This window comes from Leptosomus discolor, chromosome 9, assembly GCF_034619465.1.
Source record: "Leptosomus discolor isolate bLepDis1 chromosome 9, bLepDis1.hap2, whole genome shotgun sequence".
NCBI classification, from domain to species: domain Eukaryota; kingdom Metazoa; phylum Chordata; class Aves; order Leptosomiformes; family Leptosomidae; genus Leptosomus; species Leptosomus discolor.
The window spans coordinates 24,468,436-24,483,864 of NC_141399.1; the positions used below are offsets into that span (position 1 = coordinate 24,468,436).

The 15,429-nt window shown below is 46.5% G+C and overlaps 1 protein-coding gene across 1 annotated transcript in view; it reads right to left on the reverse strand.

Moving 5' to 3' along the window:
- PHF2 (PHD finger protein 2) overlaps positions 1-14,601 on the reverse strand; it is an 84,777-nt gene extending 70,176 nt beyond the window's left edge. The window contains exon 1 of the mRNA XM_086470546.1: positions 14,491-14,601. Coding sequence (XP_086326672.1) covers positions 14,491-14,588 — 98 coding nt within the window. The 5' untranslated portion in view covers positions 14,589-14,601. The remainder of the gene's footprint in view (positions 1-14,490) is intronic.
- Between the last annotated feature and the right edge of the window lie 828 nt (positions 14,602-15,429).

Here is a 15,429-nt window from a genome sequence, read left to right on the forward strand (position 1 = left end):
ACCAGAGCACACTGCCAGTAACAAACTCAGTGCAGGACTGAGCTTACAGCATTCCCTCATTCCTGTTCTGCATATTTTAACTCATGGCTTCTCTGGATGTCTATCACAGGCCACCCTACGAACACCAACTTTCTCACATACTCTCTACATGATACAGCTTGCAAACACAAAAGTGGATATGAAACACAAACACCTACTTCATAGTAACACCCACAGTACCCAACTTGGACAATGAACTGCATTCAGCTTGAAAATCGAAACAATAAAATCACATCACCTGAGAACCAGTTCACGTATTTTTTTCTCAGTTACAGTGAACATGAAGGAGGAAAACATAGCTGACCAAAACCAAAACTCTGAGTTATGTAAGAAGTAAATTCAGGTAACTTTTGCTGAGAAAAAAGTGAAACCCAGAAAACCTCCAGAAGAGTGAGCAAACGACATTACCCATGCTTCTGATGGCAGCATTCCAGAAACTGCAACTTGTACACAGATTTGTTGATTCAAACAGCACATATAACAAGAGCTAAATATTCTGACACACCTCAGAAAAATCACAATGGATCATCATTTATCTGCTATGCCGTATCACTGCCAAGTCACAAAGGAGCACAGGATGTCCAAGACACATTCTGCCTTAAAAAAATAATTTTCTTAAGATATCAAACAACGGAGGAAGACTCCATGCAATCAGAATCTCGCTGGGCTTCTACAGAATAGAAATACTGCAAAGGTTGTTGATGCATACTTGACACACGGTGTAAGTCAGTGCCAGGCAGAAGGGGAGCTAAGGGGATTCAGAGGCAACTCAAGTAATCAGCCAGCTGTCAGGATGGGAAATCCAGTGAACACAGACCACAGCACTGCTACCAGACCCTCCTGGTCCTCTTCTGACTCTGCTTTCCAGAACAACTTTCACTCATTTCATTAATTTTCTTCATGATGTTACATATTACATTTAAGTTACTAATGTATTCATTAATCTGCATGCATGAGAGAGAGTTAAACCAAAGTCAACCACAGAGAAGTTAAACTGATTTGACAAAAACTAGGGAGGAAAGGAGAAGCAAAACCGGCAACGAAACCTTGGAGTCTCATCTCCCTGTCCTCTGCATTAGTCTCTGTGTTTAACCAGTATGCCTAAAATACCAATGGCAGGTATTTAACACTGAGTTCTGACTATAACAACTTACACGGCAACTTTAAATCCAGACTATCTTTACACTCCACAATTCTACAAAACACAAGAGACAGTAGCAGCAAATCAGCGTCAGCCTGCATCACACTGTGCGTTTCAACCAGGACTCCAGGTGCGCTGCAACGACAGATGAAAATGCTGAAGAACCAAGGAAAGCAGAAAGAAATGCATAACCTTTCCCCAAAATACATTTTTAGGCTATTGCATTGAACAGAACTTAGCATTACAAAACCCAATCTGGTCAACTCACCACAAAGCACTCTAATGACTGCTGCGGCCACACCACCAGACTCCTGCTCACCGCAGAGGCTATCTGCTCAACAGCAAAGCTCCTTCTAGCGTGACGCTGGGTAATTGGTCCCACACTCACTCCAAAGGCAGCATGTTATTTACTGAATCCTCATTACCAGCTTTACCAACACTGTGGGCCTCTCATCCGAGTACTGCTCGGCTTTCATTACTTCATCCCCAAGATCTCTGAAGACAATAGCTATAGGTGCTGTGGAAGGAATGGCGGTACATTTCAGTGAATACAGTGACATCATTAGGATCCTTGAAGACGTGGGAGTAAAACTGCAAGGGACTATGCATAATACTGCAGGCTGAAATGCAGCTGTAGGTGAAAAAACGTTATTCTTTCTGACACTGTTTATAAAGTATAAACTCGAAGACAAAGTCAGTGTGAAAGGCACAGTAGGTCAGGACACACATTCTGTTCTGAATGAATAAAGAAGGCTCTAAAGAAGATAAATACATTATTTCCCTTAATTCTCTGGAAACCTAGAGAATTGCTTACACGGGACTCTCACAAATTAGGCAAGCATTTCAGAGACATTTCACCTCCACTGTTCCAGCGTGCCTTTTGCCAGGCTCAGGAAGAAGTATTCTCCTGCAGCACTGTTTAATGCTCTGCTGTATTTTGAAGTTTTCTCATCAAGTTTTACCCTCTCCTAAAACATCAGACCAGACAGACTAGAGAATATGAACCCTTGTAGCAGTAACAGCAAATCCAACTACCACAATATTTGACATCTGAAAAACGCAGACAGCTGGCTGTGCTTTAGAGTTGGGATACCTACTCAGCCTGACTGAGAAATACCAAGCTTTCCCGCAGAACTGATGACGCACTGTTTCCACAGCTGACAACCGCTGAGAGCTACTGGGTTGTAGCTCTGCTACAATGACACCACGGTTCTGACTAAATCCAACATGAGCCGATACTGTCAAGTGATTTAACTTCTCTTAAATACTCATGCTTTGACTTACTAGTGCTAGTTCACCGTATTGGAGAGGGTTTTTCTTTCCATGAACTCAGAGCACTTCTGCTGTTATTCAAGAGCTAATTCAAAAAAGGTAGGAAACCAATTTCAGAACCACGTTGCTTAAAAAAGAACTAAACCTGTATTTGGCTTCTTTATAAATTTAATACAAATAACAAACATTTGCTGGTTATGCCTGATAAGTTAGCACAAATACAGACAAAGCAAAAAGGAAACATTAATGTTGAGTGGAAGATATGTGAAAAAAACATTCACTGAAATATGGCCAAAAATTAAAAGGTCTCTGTATGAAACTAGAAAATTAAGTGTATTTCTTGGACTATAGAAAAAATGTTCAACCACTTTCTCAGCAGAACTCAAATGAACAATTATATCATCTCTCAGTTAAAGAAGATGGCTCTCCTAGCAGAAAGACATCAAAATGTTGATAGAAAAATGTGACTGAAGAAGGAGGGCTTTTCCACTCAACTAACAAAATAATAAGATATAACACCTGGAAACTGAAAAATAAGCAAACTTAGATTGGAAATACACGTGATTTTTCCAATAATGAAACAATAAACCATTGGGACAACCCGTTAGTGGATTTGCTGACTTCTCCTCAAGAGTAAATGTACTTTCATTTGGCTGATATGTTTTCCGATGCAAAAAAGAAGCTGGCTGATTATCTACATAAGAGTTCACAAGCACCATCTTGGCATTAAAAACTGTGAATTCACAGGATCTTCGCAGAACAAGCCTGAATGTTTCAAGATCTCCTCAACCACCTAAGCAAGAGCAAGCCCACCCATTTTAGAACAAAAGTCCTGTGTTTGGCTGTAAGGAAATAGCATCCTCATCTTTTTCAGACCTCCTCCACCACCTTTATGCCTTCCAACGGTAAAGCTTAACTGAGAGGCCTCATGTCCAGAACAAGAATTAGTCAAGTCTTTAGAATGATTAAACCCTAGTGAGCAACTAAACATAGAGTAGAAGCTTTCGTGTTTCATACACAATGAACAGGGATGAGCGAGTTGAGACTGCCGAGAGGTTGCCTGTGGACTTCTTTTCTAGCTAGATTCCGCAGAGTGGGAAAGCAGCCTTAGGTTATTTGGTCATCCTGTGGATCTTGCTGCTTTTGATGGTACTTCTGTGACTTAAGATTTCTGAAGTGACCACAGAAAAAAAACTTTTAGCCCCACAAGTTTACCATTCTTTGCTCAATTAGTATTCCTTCAGGTATCCAGCAGGATTCCTCACCATGACAGCATTCCACAAGAAACATTTATGGGATAGGACTTCATATGCTATACCTGTAGTAGTCTGTAAGGAGAGAGATGTTGAAGTGGTCCTCCTCCCAATTAATTCCAGCCAATAAACTGCATGTTTTAGCTAAAAAAAAAAATAAAAGTAAACTAGACACACTCTAGTTTTACATTCCTTAGCAACTGCTGCAACTGTATTTAAGGGTATTTAGTGATGACGAATGGAGAGAAAGAAAAATCACAAATGGATAGCACAGTGACCAGGAGACACCCTTCTTGTTCAGACACAGGCCAAACAGCAACAGAAGTCTAAGCCCTTTTGCTTCCCTCTCCTGCCCCGATACGGAGACTTTGATGAGATGTTCAACAGAAGGGATTAAATATTGCTTATATTCTAGCTATGGAGATTGCATTCCTGAATAATGATCACTAGCTGTTTCATGTGCTCCCACATTACTCTGTGTTCATCTAAAAACATAATGAAAACCATCTGAAGTCTTTGTTGTATCTGGCATCAGAAGGCAGAGGGCTGCGCAGTGCCCAGCGCTGGGCACGTACAATGAGATACTGTTCTGCACCGTAGCAGTAACAACACACATCTGAGCTGAAAGGGTAAATCACAACCACACGGCTCACATTTAATGAGTGTATTTTTACACACAAGAGCAATGACAAATGTATACTATAATCATTCATACTCCATGTGCAAATCCCACGAAAACCAAAGATACCATCTGGTTAACCGAGATCACTCTGCTGTCCACACATAGTGTAGACATGGTGTCATTGTGCCAAAGGATCACAGGAAGACCACTTTTTTAAAATAAAGAGTATGCATTAACTAGTTTTTTTCAAAATCATTTTAATTTGGCCATATCAAATCCAGCTCTTCCAGACCAATGAATGACACATATGACACAGGAACAGTGTTCCTGACGATTTTCACATTTCCATCACGTTCCGTGGAGACATTAACAGCAAAAAAGGAGGTTTCACAAAAAAACACAACTAATGACTCCTAGCAGAAATATCTCACTTCTTTTTTTCACCTGTTACATCATTTCAGTCTGCCGGATGAAAACTTCAAGGAAAAATGCTCTCCCTGAGAATAAATGTACCATATTTTTTGCTAAAAGAGGAAAACACAATGAAATCCATAAGCAATTCAATAAAACAAAAAGGCAACTGTAACTCCAACTGCTCTCACATAGTTCTAGATTATCAGATTAAAGACTGCAAATCGGAAATTCAAAAATGTCCTCGTTTTTACAATTCTGAATTTATTTTTTCCTGTCAAAATACACTATTGCTTAACTTTCTGCTTCAACTATTTGCTAAAACTAATAGCTAAAATACTAAAAATTGCTGAATATCCCATTGAGGCCTACACCAGGTAGCTGTGCAACTCTAAGCATATAAACACTGCAGTGAAACTCAATGTCCTCATATCTGCTGAGGTCTGTAAGTACATTGCCAAGCTAAGCCATGGCCTCACGTAAAGAAGTGGCACCTATCGTTTTTCGGGGATGTGCCTAGGAGGAAGCAAAGAGGAACCCCCTGTGGACTGCTGGCAGGGTATCCTTCGCACCTCTTCCAGCAGCTCTACCCAAGGGCCAGGAGAGCTCAACAAGGAGGGGTTTGCATTCTCCAACACCAGGAAAAAAACATCCCTTGGCCCCCTGGACACACCCCGGGCTGGGATCCCAGCTCTGGAGAGCAGCAAGCACCAGAGCAAAGTAGGAGATGTTGCAGTCTGATCACACCGCACTACCAGAGAGCATGGTCGCAAGGGCACCACTGGCCCTCGGAGAGCATTCTTCAGGAGGGGTTGAGCTACTCAGTCATTACATGGAGTGAGGGACAAACCCCTCAGGAACAAGTCCATGTTGAGAGACTTTGTGAAATTTGCTAAAAACCTTGTTATTGCAAACATATTCTACATGGATGGTATTTAGATGTAACAAAAAGCTAGGTGACATCCTAAAATAGATTGTGCAATAATGCCCTAAAATAGATTGTACACAGGCTTATTGTTTTCAAATAAAAAACTAGAAAGGAATTACTATTCATATCACTCAGCAAGTGTAAGATTTTTCTAATATACACCCACATTACGGCATTCCCAAACGCAGATAAAATGCTTAAAATGGTTACCATGAAAAATACAGTTGACTTTAAGGAGTTAGCCCACCTGTATCACAAAAAACCCTCTAGTGCTGCTACACTGCACCTTTACATGACAGTTCTAATGTCACAAACCGTGTTTTAATACAATGTTTTGAGAAACTGTAACGTATTTTAGATACACAAATTTCTGACAAACAGGAAGATAAGTCATTATGATGAGAAAGTGACTGCCATTTAGTTGATGGAGTTTTGTTCATTGGAATAATACAGTGTATTATTAGTAGTATATAAACAGTGTAACACTAGTAGCGGGATTTACTATTTGCTGTGACCCAACATTTGCATATATTTATGAAGTGTAACAAGATTTTGCTAATAAAGCTGGGGGTAAAACGATCATTTGCTTTTGACAGTGAAAGGATGTTCTCTTCAGGCCAGACAAAAGGCTGGTGGCCTCAGCAGACCTCTCACGCACAGAGCATGACTCAGCGCAGCCTCTGCACATGTCCACACTACAATCCAAAAGCCTAACCCAAATTCATGACAGCAGACCAAAGCTGACTTTCAACTCGTGTGGGTCACACAGCTCCAGGCACCAAGTATCTGCTGAGACCCCTTGTGCAATTGTATGAACTGTCCCTCAGCCGAAGCCCACGCTTGGGTTACTCCAGGCTGCCATATAGGAGACAGCTATCCAGGCTAGAAAAATACCCTTAGTTTTCAGTGTAGATATACTACACTACCGCTATAAAATGTGTATCGATCAGAAAGAAGAAAATAGATGAAGAGATCATTAAAGATAATGGGGTTTAGAAAGCCTTATAGTGATTCTAGAACAGTTTCTCTTCACCAGTTTCTCCCCATATGTAGTTACACTGCTTTGATCATTTTTTTCAAGACTTTTTTATCTGTTTCCTTTATTACAGGGCTATTCAGTAGTAAGGAAAAAACACTGGGTAATCAGGACCCACTGTGCTTGCAGAACTGATATTTTTTGTTCTGACATTGCTTTAACTTTTCTGATCAAAAGCCAGCACCTGGTGAGGGTGCAGTCCTGCTACTACTGAACTTAACAGGTACCTGGGGTGCTTGCACAAAACACAGGTAAGCTAAAGGTTTGGGCTGCTGAAGAGCAGTTGTTAATTCATACTTCTTCTTTTTTAATTAAACATGAACTGGGCTTAATATTCATCATATTTTATCCTTTCAGAGATAAAATCTGGGTAAAGCCCTCTGAAATATAAAGAAACTTTATATACTACACCCTTCTGGGATCTATACTTACTCCCAGGTACCAGTGTACCAGACAACGTACTTGTAGGCCAGCTCTTCCCACGTTACTGTCCACACTTAGCATTACTCAGACTTGGATATTCTAAAGCATACTTTAATCTGGAGAATAATTCCATGATTTCTGAGCTGACACATCAAAACCTTGATATTCAGGACAGCTAAGCACTCATGATACTTAAATTCCTATTTGCATAAACCGGAGTAATCAGTTCTTTTCACAACTAGACTCGATGTCTCAGTTAAACACTTTTTCAAACTGAAACCTCAGGGTCTTCTAATGAACAAGTTTAAACACAAGACACCCAGGCACTATAAACCTAGAGGTGTCTAAAAACCTAGAGGTGTCTAATAGTGATGCTCAGTCCTACAGCAAAGAACTGACCAAAAGAGAAACATCTGTTTTGCATCAAAGCCAGCTTTGTTGACCTAGATGTCACACGGGCATCCATGGAAAACCCATCCACTACTTCAGCAGTGGTCCAGAAGACAGAAGACTCAGAAATGGGGAAGTTGATGCACTTTTGCATGCACTGCTAAACAAGAAGCCTATCCTGTTGTTTAGCAATAGAGTGCTGTGCCAAGTGCTTTTCCCAGGGATGTCAGCACTACAATACCACCACGGAAAAGTTACGGATGAACGTCAATTTCCATGCAAAATTCTTCTTTTTCAGTGAGAATGCAACCCTTTTGGTTTACACCAAATACAAGTTTTCAACCCTCTAGCATATTTTGTCTGCAAGATAAAACTGCAGGTAAAACTTCCTATTTGGAAATCTGATACACAAGCAGACTATACTTTTAAATAAATACTTGCAAAGTATTCTTGCAGCTGGGATTGATACTGCAATGGCCCAAGAGACTCTCTGAGGTCAACCGAAAGTTTTAACGGCATACTAAAACTCTGACATATTTTCCATTCTGAATCTCAGGCTCTTTCTCAGAGCACAAATGGATGTGATCTGGTAAGACAAGACGTTTGTTTAGCCATGCAAAAGGACCAAGAACACAACACTGACTGGCAACACGCAAGACGGACTTGCTTTACCATCTGGCCAGACTCCCAATGCTCTGGAAGTTGGTGTTAATCATCCCTGTGGGACCACACATTAGTACAGGGCAACAAACCCAGCACCAGTGCTGGGACAAGTGTGCCACATGTTCCTACCTCTATGCAGCCCCAGACGTTCAAAAATAATTTTAAGACAAAAAATGGATTTGAAGTGAAAAAAGCTTAAGTACCCAGAACAGCTTTCAACTTACAGAATAACTAATGCTACGTTACTGAAAAGAAGATGAAAAAACCAGCAATTTCAACCTTAAGACAAGAAGGATTTTAACGGTTTTATCTTAAGTTCAAATCTTCACATTCCATACTGACAACTCATTCTGTTTTTAAAAAAAAAAGTAGGTGTTTTGGGTTGTTTGGGTTGTTTTCCTTCTAAGGCAAAAAATACCCACTCAAGTGTCCATGTGGACACCTCATCTTGAATAATTAGTGTGTTTTGTGGGCTCTATAAAATCATTTCTAAAGAACCTGGTTTTCTTTTTTTTCTTTGCAATAGAGCATTAGGGGAAAGCATTCTGGCACAGGTGTTAGCATGGCTTATTCATGGTAGCTGCTCTGGTCAATCTCCCAGTACAACTGAGGCCGTAATGTTGACTAATTCTTCAGGAGAACTTGAAACAATCTTAAATATTTAGTTACTGGAAAAACTCATATACCTTGTTCCTATCTGAGCTCCACACACTAAAGGAAATCATTCTGTGCACGGTACAATTAACCTTAGTAACTCCCTCTGCTGTGATAATACCAAGGCAAACAGAACTGTATTTTTAGGATTATCCTCATCTTAAAATTTTACCCAAATTTCCAAATCTGGCCACAGCCTCTGTAAAAGAGAGGAATCAGGTGCTGCCATACAAAACTAGACTTATTTTTTAAAGGGACAATGCTGATGCTCCAGCAGCAGAATAAAATCTCCCCATACCCAGGGTTTTCAGGTGTGTAATGTAACAGACACGTGCTTTTCTTAACCCGGCTGGAGTTCATTCTGTGCATCGAGGCACCTTGATTAATGCCTGTTGTAATTTCATGCTGCTATGGTAACTGCAAGAGCTACTTTTAGATAACTAAACCTTTTGTAATTTCACTAAGTTATTTACTTCAGCTATGCCTGGGGCAGTAAGTTTCAAAGTTTAAATATACATAGGGTAGGAAAACAAATACAAAAATACTTGTTATTTTATTTAGCAAGTGATTGTATGGTCCCAGCCTACAATACCAGGTGCGTGTATGTAACAAAATATCCACTGCAGAGAAAATAAATAATTCACCTTCCTTCACCTACAGCTGTAATAAATAACCCAGTACAGATTTCTAGTTGAACAAACTTGTACAAAAGGACTTGCCTTGCCTTGAATATTGGTCTCTGTAGCACTCCCGTAAGAGAGGAGATACTTAGAGACTTGTTGTTAAACACGACTTCTTCCAACCCCCAGCGGTTTGCATTCACAACCTGACAGCAAACCTCCCCTTGCTGCTTTCAACTGCTGCCAGAACAGAGGGTGTCCGGAATCTGGTGGCTCCTAAACCACACACAGCTTTGCAGATCGTGAGCAGGCTCATTACCTAGAAGTAGCGAAGAAGGCGGTGCTCCTCACACAGCACAGGGGTAACATGCTTTGGCCAAAGCGCTCCACCGACCCGGTGAACCACCTTGTCCCATATCATCTAACACAAGCCTGCACAGTACACAGCACAGAAAATGTCTCCTTCAGCCTGCAGCGCTGCCGGCACAAAGCCATCTGTCTGGCCAGGCCCACAGATGTGGTAGCAGAGTCACTACCCAGGCACCTGCCAATTGTCCGCTTCTTCATCCACCAGCACACAACACAACTCCCTCCTCCTCTTCTGGCCTTCTCCAAGTCCAAAGAGCCACCTCCCATACCAACAGGCGTTACGGCAGAGAGGTACTCACAACCCCAGCTACTGCTACTGCCTGCAGTCCTGCTGCTGGGTAATGTGGAACAACACCAGGAACTCCTTGCCATGAAGGGACCTGAGTGGTGAGGACATACACAGATGTACCCCGACAGAATGATGGAGGAGTCAGGAAAGCATGCAGCACCAAGGCTGACTTTCTACAGCAAAGGACTAGAAGCCATTGAGCTGCGTGGGATTTCATTAGACCAAACAGCCACATCAAAGAACACGCGGTCTTCACAAAAGGAGGAGTTAAACAAGCACTCTGCCTGATTTAGCGTTATTTTCCTTTTGCCTGTAAGATCATCGCCATCCTCTCCAGACAGGGCTTGAAGCTGCTTGTCTCAAGCTGCTCAGGCAAACAGGGAGTACAGAAATGACTGAAACTCTGTCTAACGAGAAGTCACAAACAACGTTCTGTGAACACAGTGGTGGCTCCATAGCTCAACATGCTTCATAAACAGTGTCCAAGGGTCTCCAGTGGTGGGTAACATATGGAGTTGTAACACAGGGGCTCAGAAAGCTTTCAGAAAGAAAGGAGCAGAGCCAACGATGACAAGTTCTTTACTCTTTCTTCCTATACACCAGCAACACCACGCAGGCAAGATGACCAAAGGCTACCAACCTACAAAATCAATGCAGATGCCTAACCTTTGTCTATCAGAGGAAATCTAGCAGGCGTATGTATCATTTCAGCCATATGGTCTGATGCAGCAACTTCACCATGTGCAGGCCTAAGACCGCAATGACGACAAGCGTCCAGGCAAGAGCAGCGAGCGCTCCAAGGTGCCACCTTCCCCGCCATGCAGGAGCTGAGATCCAGCAGTGAGGGACCACCTGGATGTTTCTCAGGATTAAGTAATGATTTCTACAGAAAGACCTAACTCTGCTTCGCAAGACAAATTCTCCTGAAAAAGACAATAAAAACAACCAAAGAAACCTAAAAGCGCCAGAGAACCCTGAATCCACCCCCCCCACTTGTATGGGGAAGCAACACAGAGCAGTGATTTCCAAACTGTAGGCAACGGCACATCAGCAAGCTGCCGTGTACTCAGCAGCAGCCTGGGGAGCACTCGTCCGACACGTGGCAATGGCTCCATCTCCCCATTTCCAACTTCTAAACCGCATTAAATAAGTTTAATACATGTTTGATATTTTTATAACATACATTTACCAGTGGAATGGCTGAAGTTACCACAGAGACGTTACCCAACCTCAGATGCGAGGGAGACCATGACTGCTATGGGAATAAAACCATGCAAAGCATTGCTTTAAATATTTGGCAACTATCGTCAGAAAGCAAGCATGAAAACACCTGATCTGCTGCTACAAAACGAAAATAGAAATGACATCTTTTTGTTTCTGAAATGCACACTGTATGTCATGCTAAGAAGAGATCTAAGTACAATGAAATGATTAAAAAACTGGGCAAGCTTCCTTAACAGTATGCAGCTTTGCACACTCGCTTATTTTTGGTTGCAGTACAGTTTCTGTATAAACATCAACACTACAAGTGCTTTCAGTGTCTGGGAGAGAGATAGGACAATTTTACACAACTAAATCCTGTTTTTTATTTTTCTTTGTTGAATATTTGTTCATATTACACCAAGAAAACCAAACAGGGACACATATAAGCTGTTTTCTGCTAAATCACTCAATGAACTTCTCCAATACAATTATTCTGGGTTTTGACATGGTGAGAAGTCTCCTCCATCTCAGTTTTCTTTACTTTAAAATCCATCTCTGGATGCTACTGTGAGCTAAGCAAAAAGGGTACAACACCCCTGCAACAGAGCCACAATTTGATTCTGTCCCTTTATACCACAAAATGAAATATCTTTCTTTGCGCGTGCATGAGATATTGCCCCTTCGCTACCCAGGAAATGATCATTTTCTTGAACAGTTACAACTAACCTCTTTTCACCAGCTTTAATCAAAATTCACCACTGTATGCAGGCAGCTCAACTCCTTTGCTGTTTGTCTTTCCATGAATCCACTCTATCACCACTTTGCATGAAAATCTTAATTTTTCCACGTTCTGAAGTTTTCCAACTTGCAAGCACACAACACTTCAAGCTTCTCTCCAGCTCCTAAATCAGCCTCACCTTGTCATCTGTGCCTGAGCCTTAATCTACATGGACAGAGTGCGTCCTTTAAGCCTCATGTCCAGAACGCCACGTGTAGAGCACCCCACTGTCAACACTGGCACTAGAACTATGTATTTCGGTATTTTGCTTCATGTTTCTACAACAGCTTTCTAAATAAACAGCAGAACATCATCCCTAATGCCACAGCGAAGTTTCTTTAACAGCTTTTGGTGTGCAGGAGTACTTTTGGGGAAGACCTGCAGTGGACCCAGGGCCTGCTTGGGCATTGCAACAGCAGCAGGCAGTGCCTCATGCCTTCACCTCCTCCATCAACTATTTTGAGCCAATTATTGGAGCTGGTTAATATGAAAGACCTACAGTTTAACCTACCGAATACCTGTTAGAAAAAGCGCTCATCCGGGTGATTTACCAGATTTTAATTTCAGTTTTTACACTTTCATCCCTCATGGAGAATTGCTGCAAAGCCGGTAACGCTTCCACCCTCCTCCTCCGCAACACTCGAGGCAAGGAAGACTTGCCTGCACGGCTGCCCTCCTGCCCACCGTCCCCTCCGTCCCGGTGACCCGCCAGTACTGCCCGCCCGACAGCCCCGGCCAGCGAGTGCCACGCAGGTGCGGGCTGCCTCCGGCCGTTACTTCTCTGGAGCTCCCCGGGCTGGCAGCCCCTCGAAGACCCCCGCTTCTCCACCGGGGCCCGCTCCCGGCTGGAAGGCAGCCGCCGTCGAGCCGCTCGGGCCCCGGCACCTTCCCCTTCGCCCCGCCGCAGCTCTCCGGGCCCCGCAGCCTGCCCGCAGGACGGTGCTGAAGCGACTTCCCGGCTAACTCGGTGAATTTTAATGTCCTCGGCTTTCCAGTCACCGACTTCCCCATTTCTCACAGAGGAAGAAAACAATAACACACGCTGCTGAAGTTGCGCCCGGCCGCCTTAACTCCAGCGCGGTCACCCTCCCATTGTCTGCCGCACCGGCGCTCCGTGAGGACGGTTTGGGCAGAAATGAGCCGAAAAGCGAGAGCCCTCCGGCCCGGCCCGCCCTGCTCAGCCTCCCCCTCCCCCGCCGCCGCCGCCCGCCGCTTCCCCCCGCCCGGCGGCCGCTGCCGCTACGGCAGGCCCCGGCCTCGGGCGCTTCAGCAGCGGCGACAGGGCCGGCCCGGGGACGGTGTAGCGGTGGTCGGGGTTGCCGTGCCTCTGCCCGGGCCGCCGGGGAGGCGCCCGGCGCCCACCGTGAAACGCGGCAGGGCGGCGGAGGTCCCCGCCGGCCGCCTCCCCGCGGGGCTGGCGTGCCTTACCCGGGCTCAGGGGCGGGCTCTGGGCGAGGGGGGTCTTCCCCGCCCGGCCCTCTCCGCTTCAGGGCAGGCGCTCTCCCGCCCCGCCCGGCTACCAGCGCGGAGGGGCTTCCCCTCGCCCGTCGCCCCTCCGCCAGGCCCCGTCGCGCTCCCCTCAGCCCTCGGCCCGGCCCGCCCCGCCAAGGGTTAAGCCGCAGGGCTGGCGCGACGATGGTAGCCCTGTCAGCGGGGAAACACCCCGGCTGTCCCCCGCCCCGCTCCTCCCCGCTCCCGCCGCCCCGGGGAGCCGCCGAGGACCGGGGTGGGGGGTGGGAGGGTGCCTGGAATCCTCCCGAGCCGGGAGGCCAGCCCGGCCCGCCGCGCCAGAGCCCGGTGACTGGGCGGCGGAGCTCCGTCTTCGGGCGGCGGAGCTCCGTCTTCGGCCGCCGCGGCGCCCCGCTCCCCCTGCCCGTCCCGGCTGCCGGGCGTGCCGCGGCCGCGTCCCCCGCCGGCCCGGGCCCCGTCTCCGTGAGGGAAGCGGTGCGAGGCCGCGGGGAGGCTGGCGCGGGACACAACATCCCGTAAGAGCCCGCCGCCGCGCCGCGCTGCCATCGCCCAGCCAGCCGGCGGGAGCGATCCCCTCCCCTGGGAAAGCACAATGCCCCCCCCCCCCCCCCCCGTGACACCGGAGCCCCGGGGATGGCGGGCGGGGGGGGGGGGGCGGGGGGCTTTGTGCGGGGAATCCAGCAAAATTTACAAAACAAACACCCACCCCTCCCGCACACACACAAAAAAATACAACGGGGAGAGAGCGAGCGAGAGACGGGGGCAGAGTGGCTCCTCCTCCTCCTCTTCTCCAAAAAGGCCTGTTGGAAAACTGCACACGGCGGCGGCTCCGGCAGCGCCTCTCGCCGCGCTGCCCGGCGGAGAAAAGGCGGCGAAAGGCGGCGGGATCGCGGCGAAAGGGGGGGAAAGGCCCGAGCTCTTTGTGTTACCTGCCGTGAAACCAGTCCTTGCAGGCATCGCACTCGATCATGAAGCGGGTTACGTCGTAGGGCAGCCTACAGATGCAATAGACGGGCACCGTCGCCATGTTAGCTCCCTTCAAAACAAGGCTGGACGCCCGGAGAAGCGGAGGGAGCGGGGCTGGCGGCGGCTCCTGCCGCGGGGTCGTTTCGCCTGCTGTTCCTGCCCGAACGCCAGCGAATTTGCAGCGTCGAGGAGATGGAGTGGGGGAGAAGGGAGAAAAGAAGGGGGGGGGGGGGGGGGGGGAGAAGGAGGGGAAAAAAAAAAAAAGAAAAAAAAATCAGATAATGCAATTACGGCTCCTCAAGGGCGGGCGAGCAATGTCAGAAAAATAATAAAGGGCTTCCCAAAGTTTGGCTGCATGGTTCCTCCGGCTCTGCGAGCGCCGACCGGACTGGGGCTTTTTTTTGTTGTTGTTGTTAAATGATTATTATTCAAAATGTTTGGCGAAATGCATTCTATTGCGTGCCCCCTGGTGACAGTACAGTACCGAGGCTTTTCATAAACACTCCGAAATGTAGCCCTTTCCTTGTAATGTCCTTACGTCAGCTTGCAACATCGCAATATTTCCTCTGCCGGGGCCGGGGCCGGGGCTGGGGTGGCGGCGGGGCGGGTAAGCGCTGCCGGCGGCGGGCGCGGGGGGCTTTTCCTTTTGGGGGGTGGAGGGTTTATACCGCCTGCCTGCCAGGAGGGAGTTTTTGAAAGCAAGCGGCCCCGATGCGCGGCTCTGCGCCCCCCCGGGGGGGGTCCGGCGGTGGGAGCCGCCGGCGGGATGCGGGCCTAGCGCTGCTCCACCACCCCCCCGCCCCTCTTCTCTGCGCAAATGCAGCGCGGGGTGATGCTCGGTGTGCGGCTGCAAGAGCGAGGCACAAAAGCGCCCTTCGTGACAAGCCATCGGGGAGCAGGCA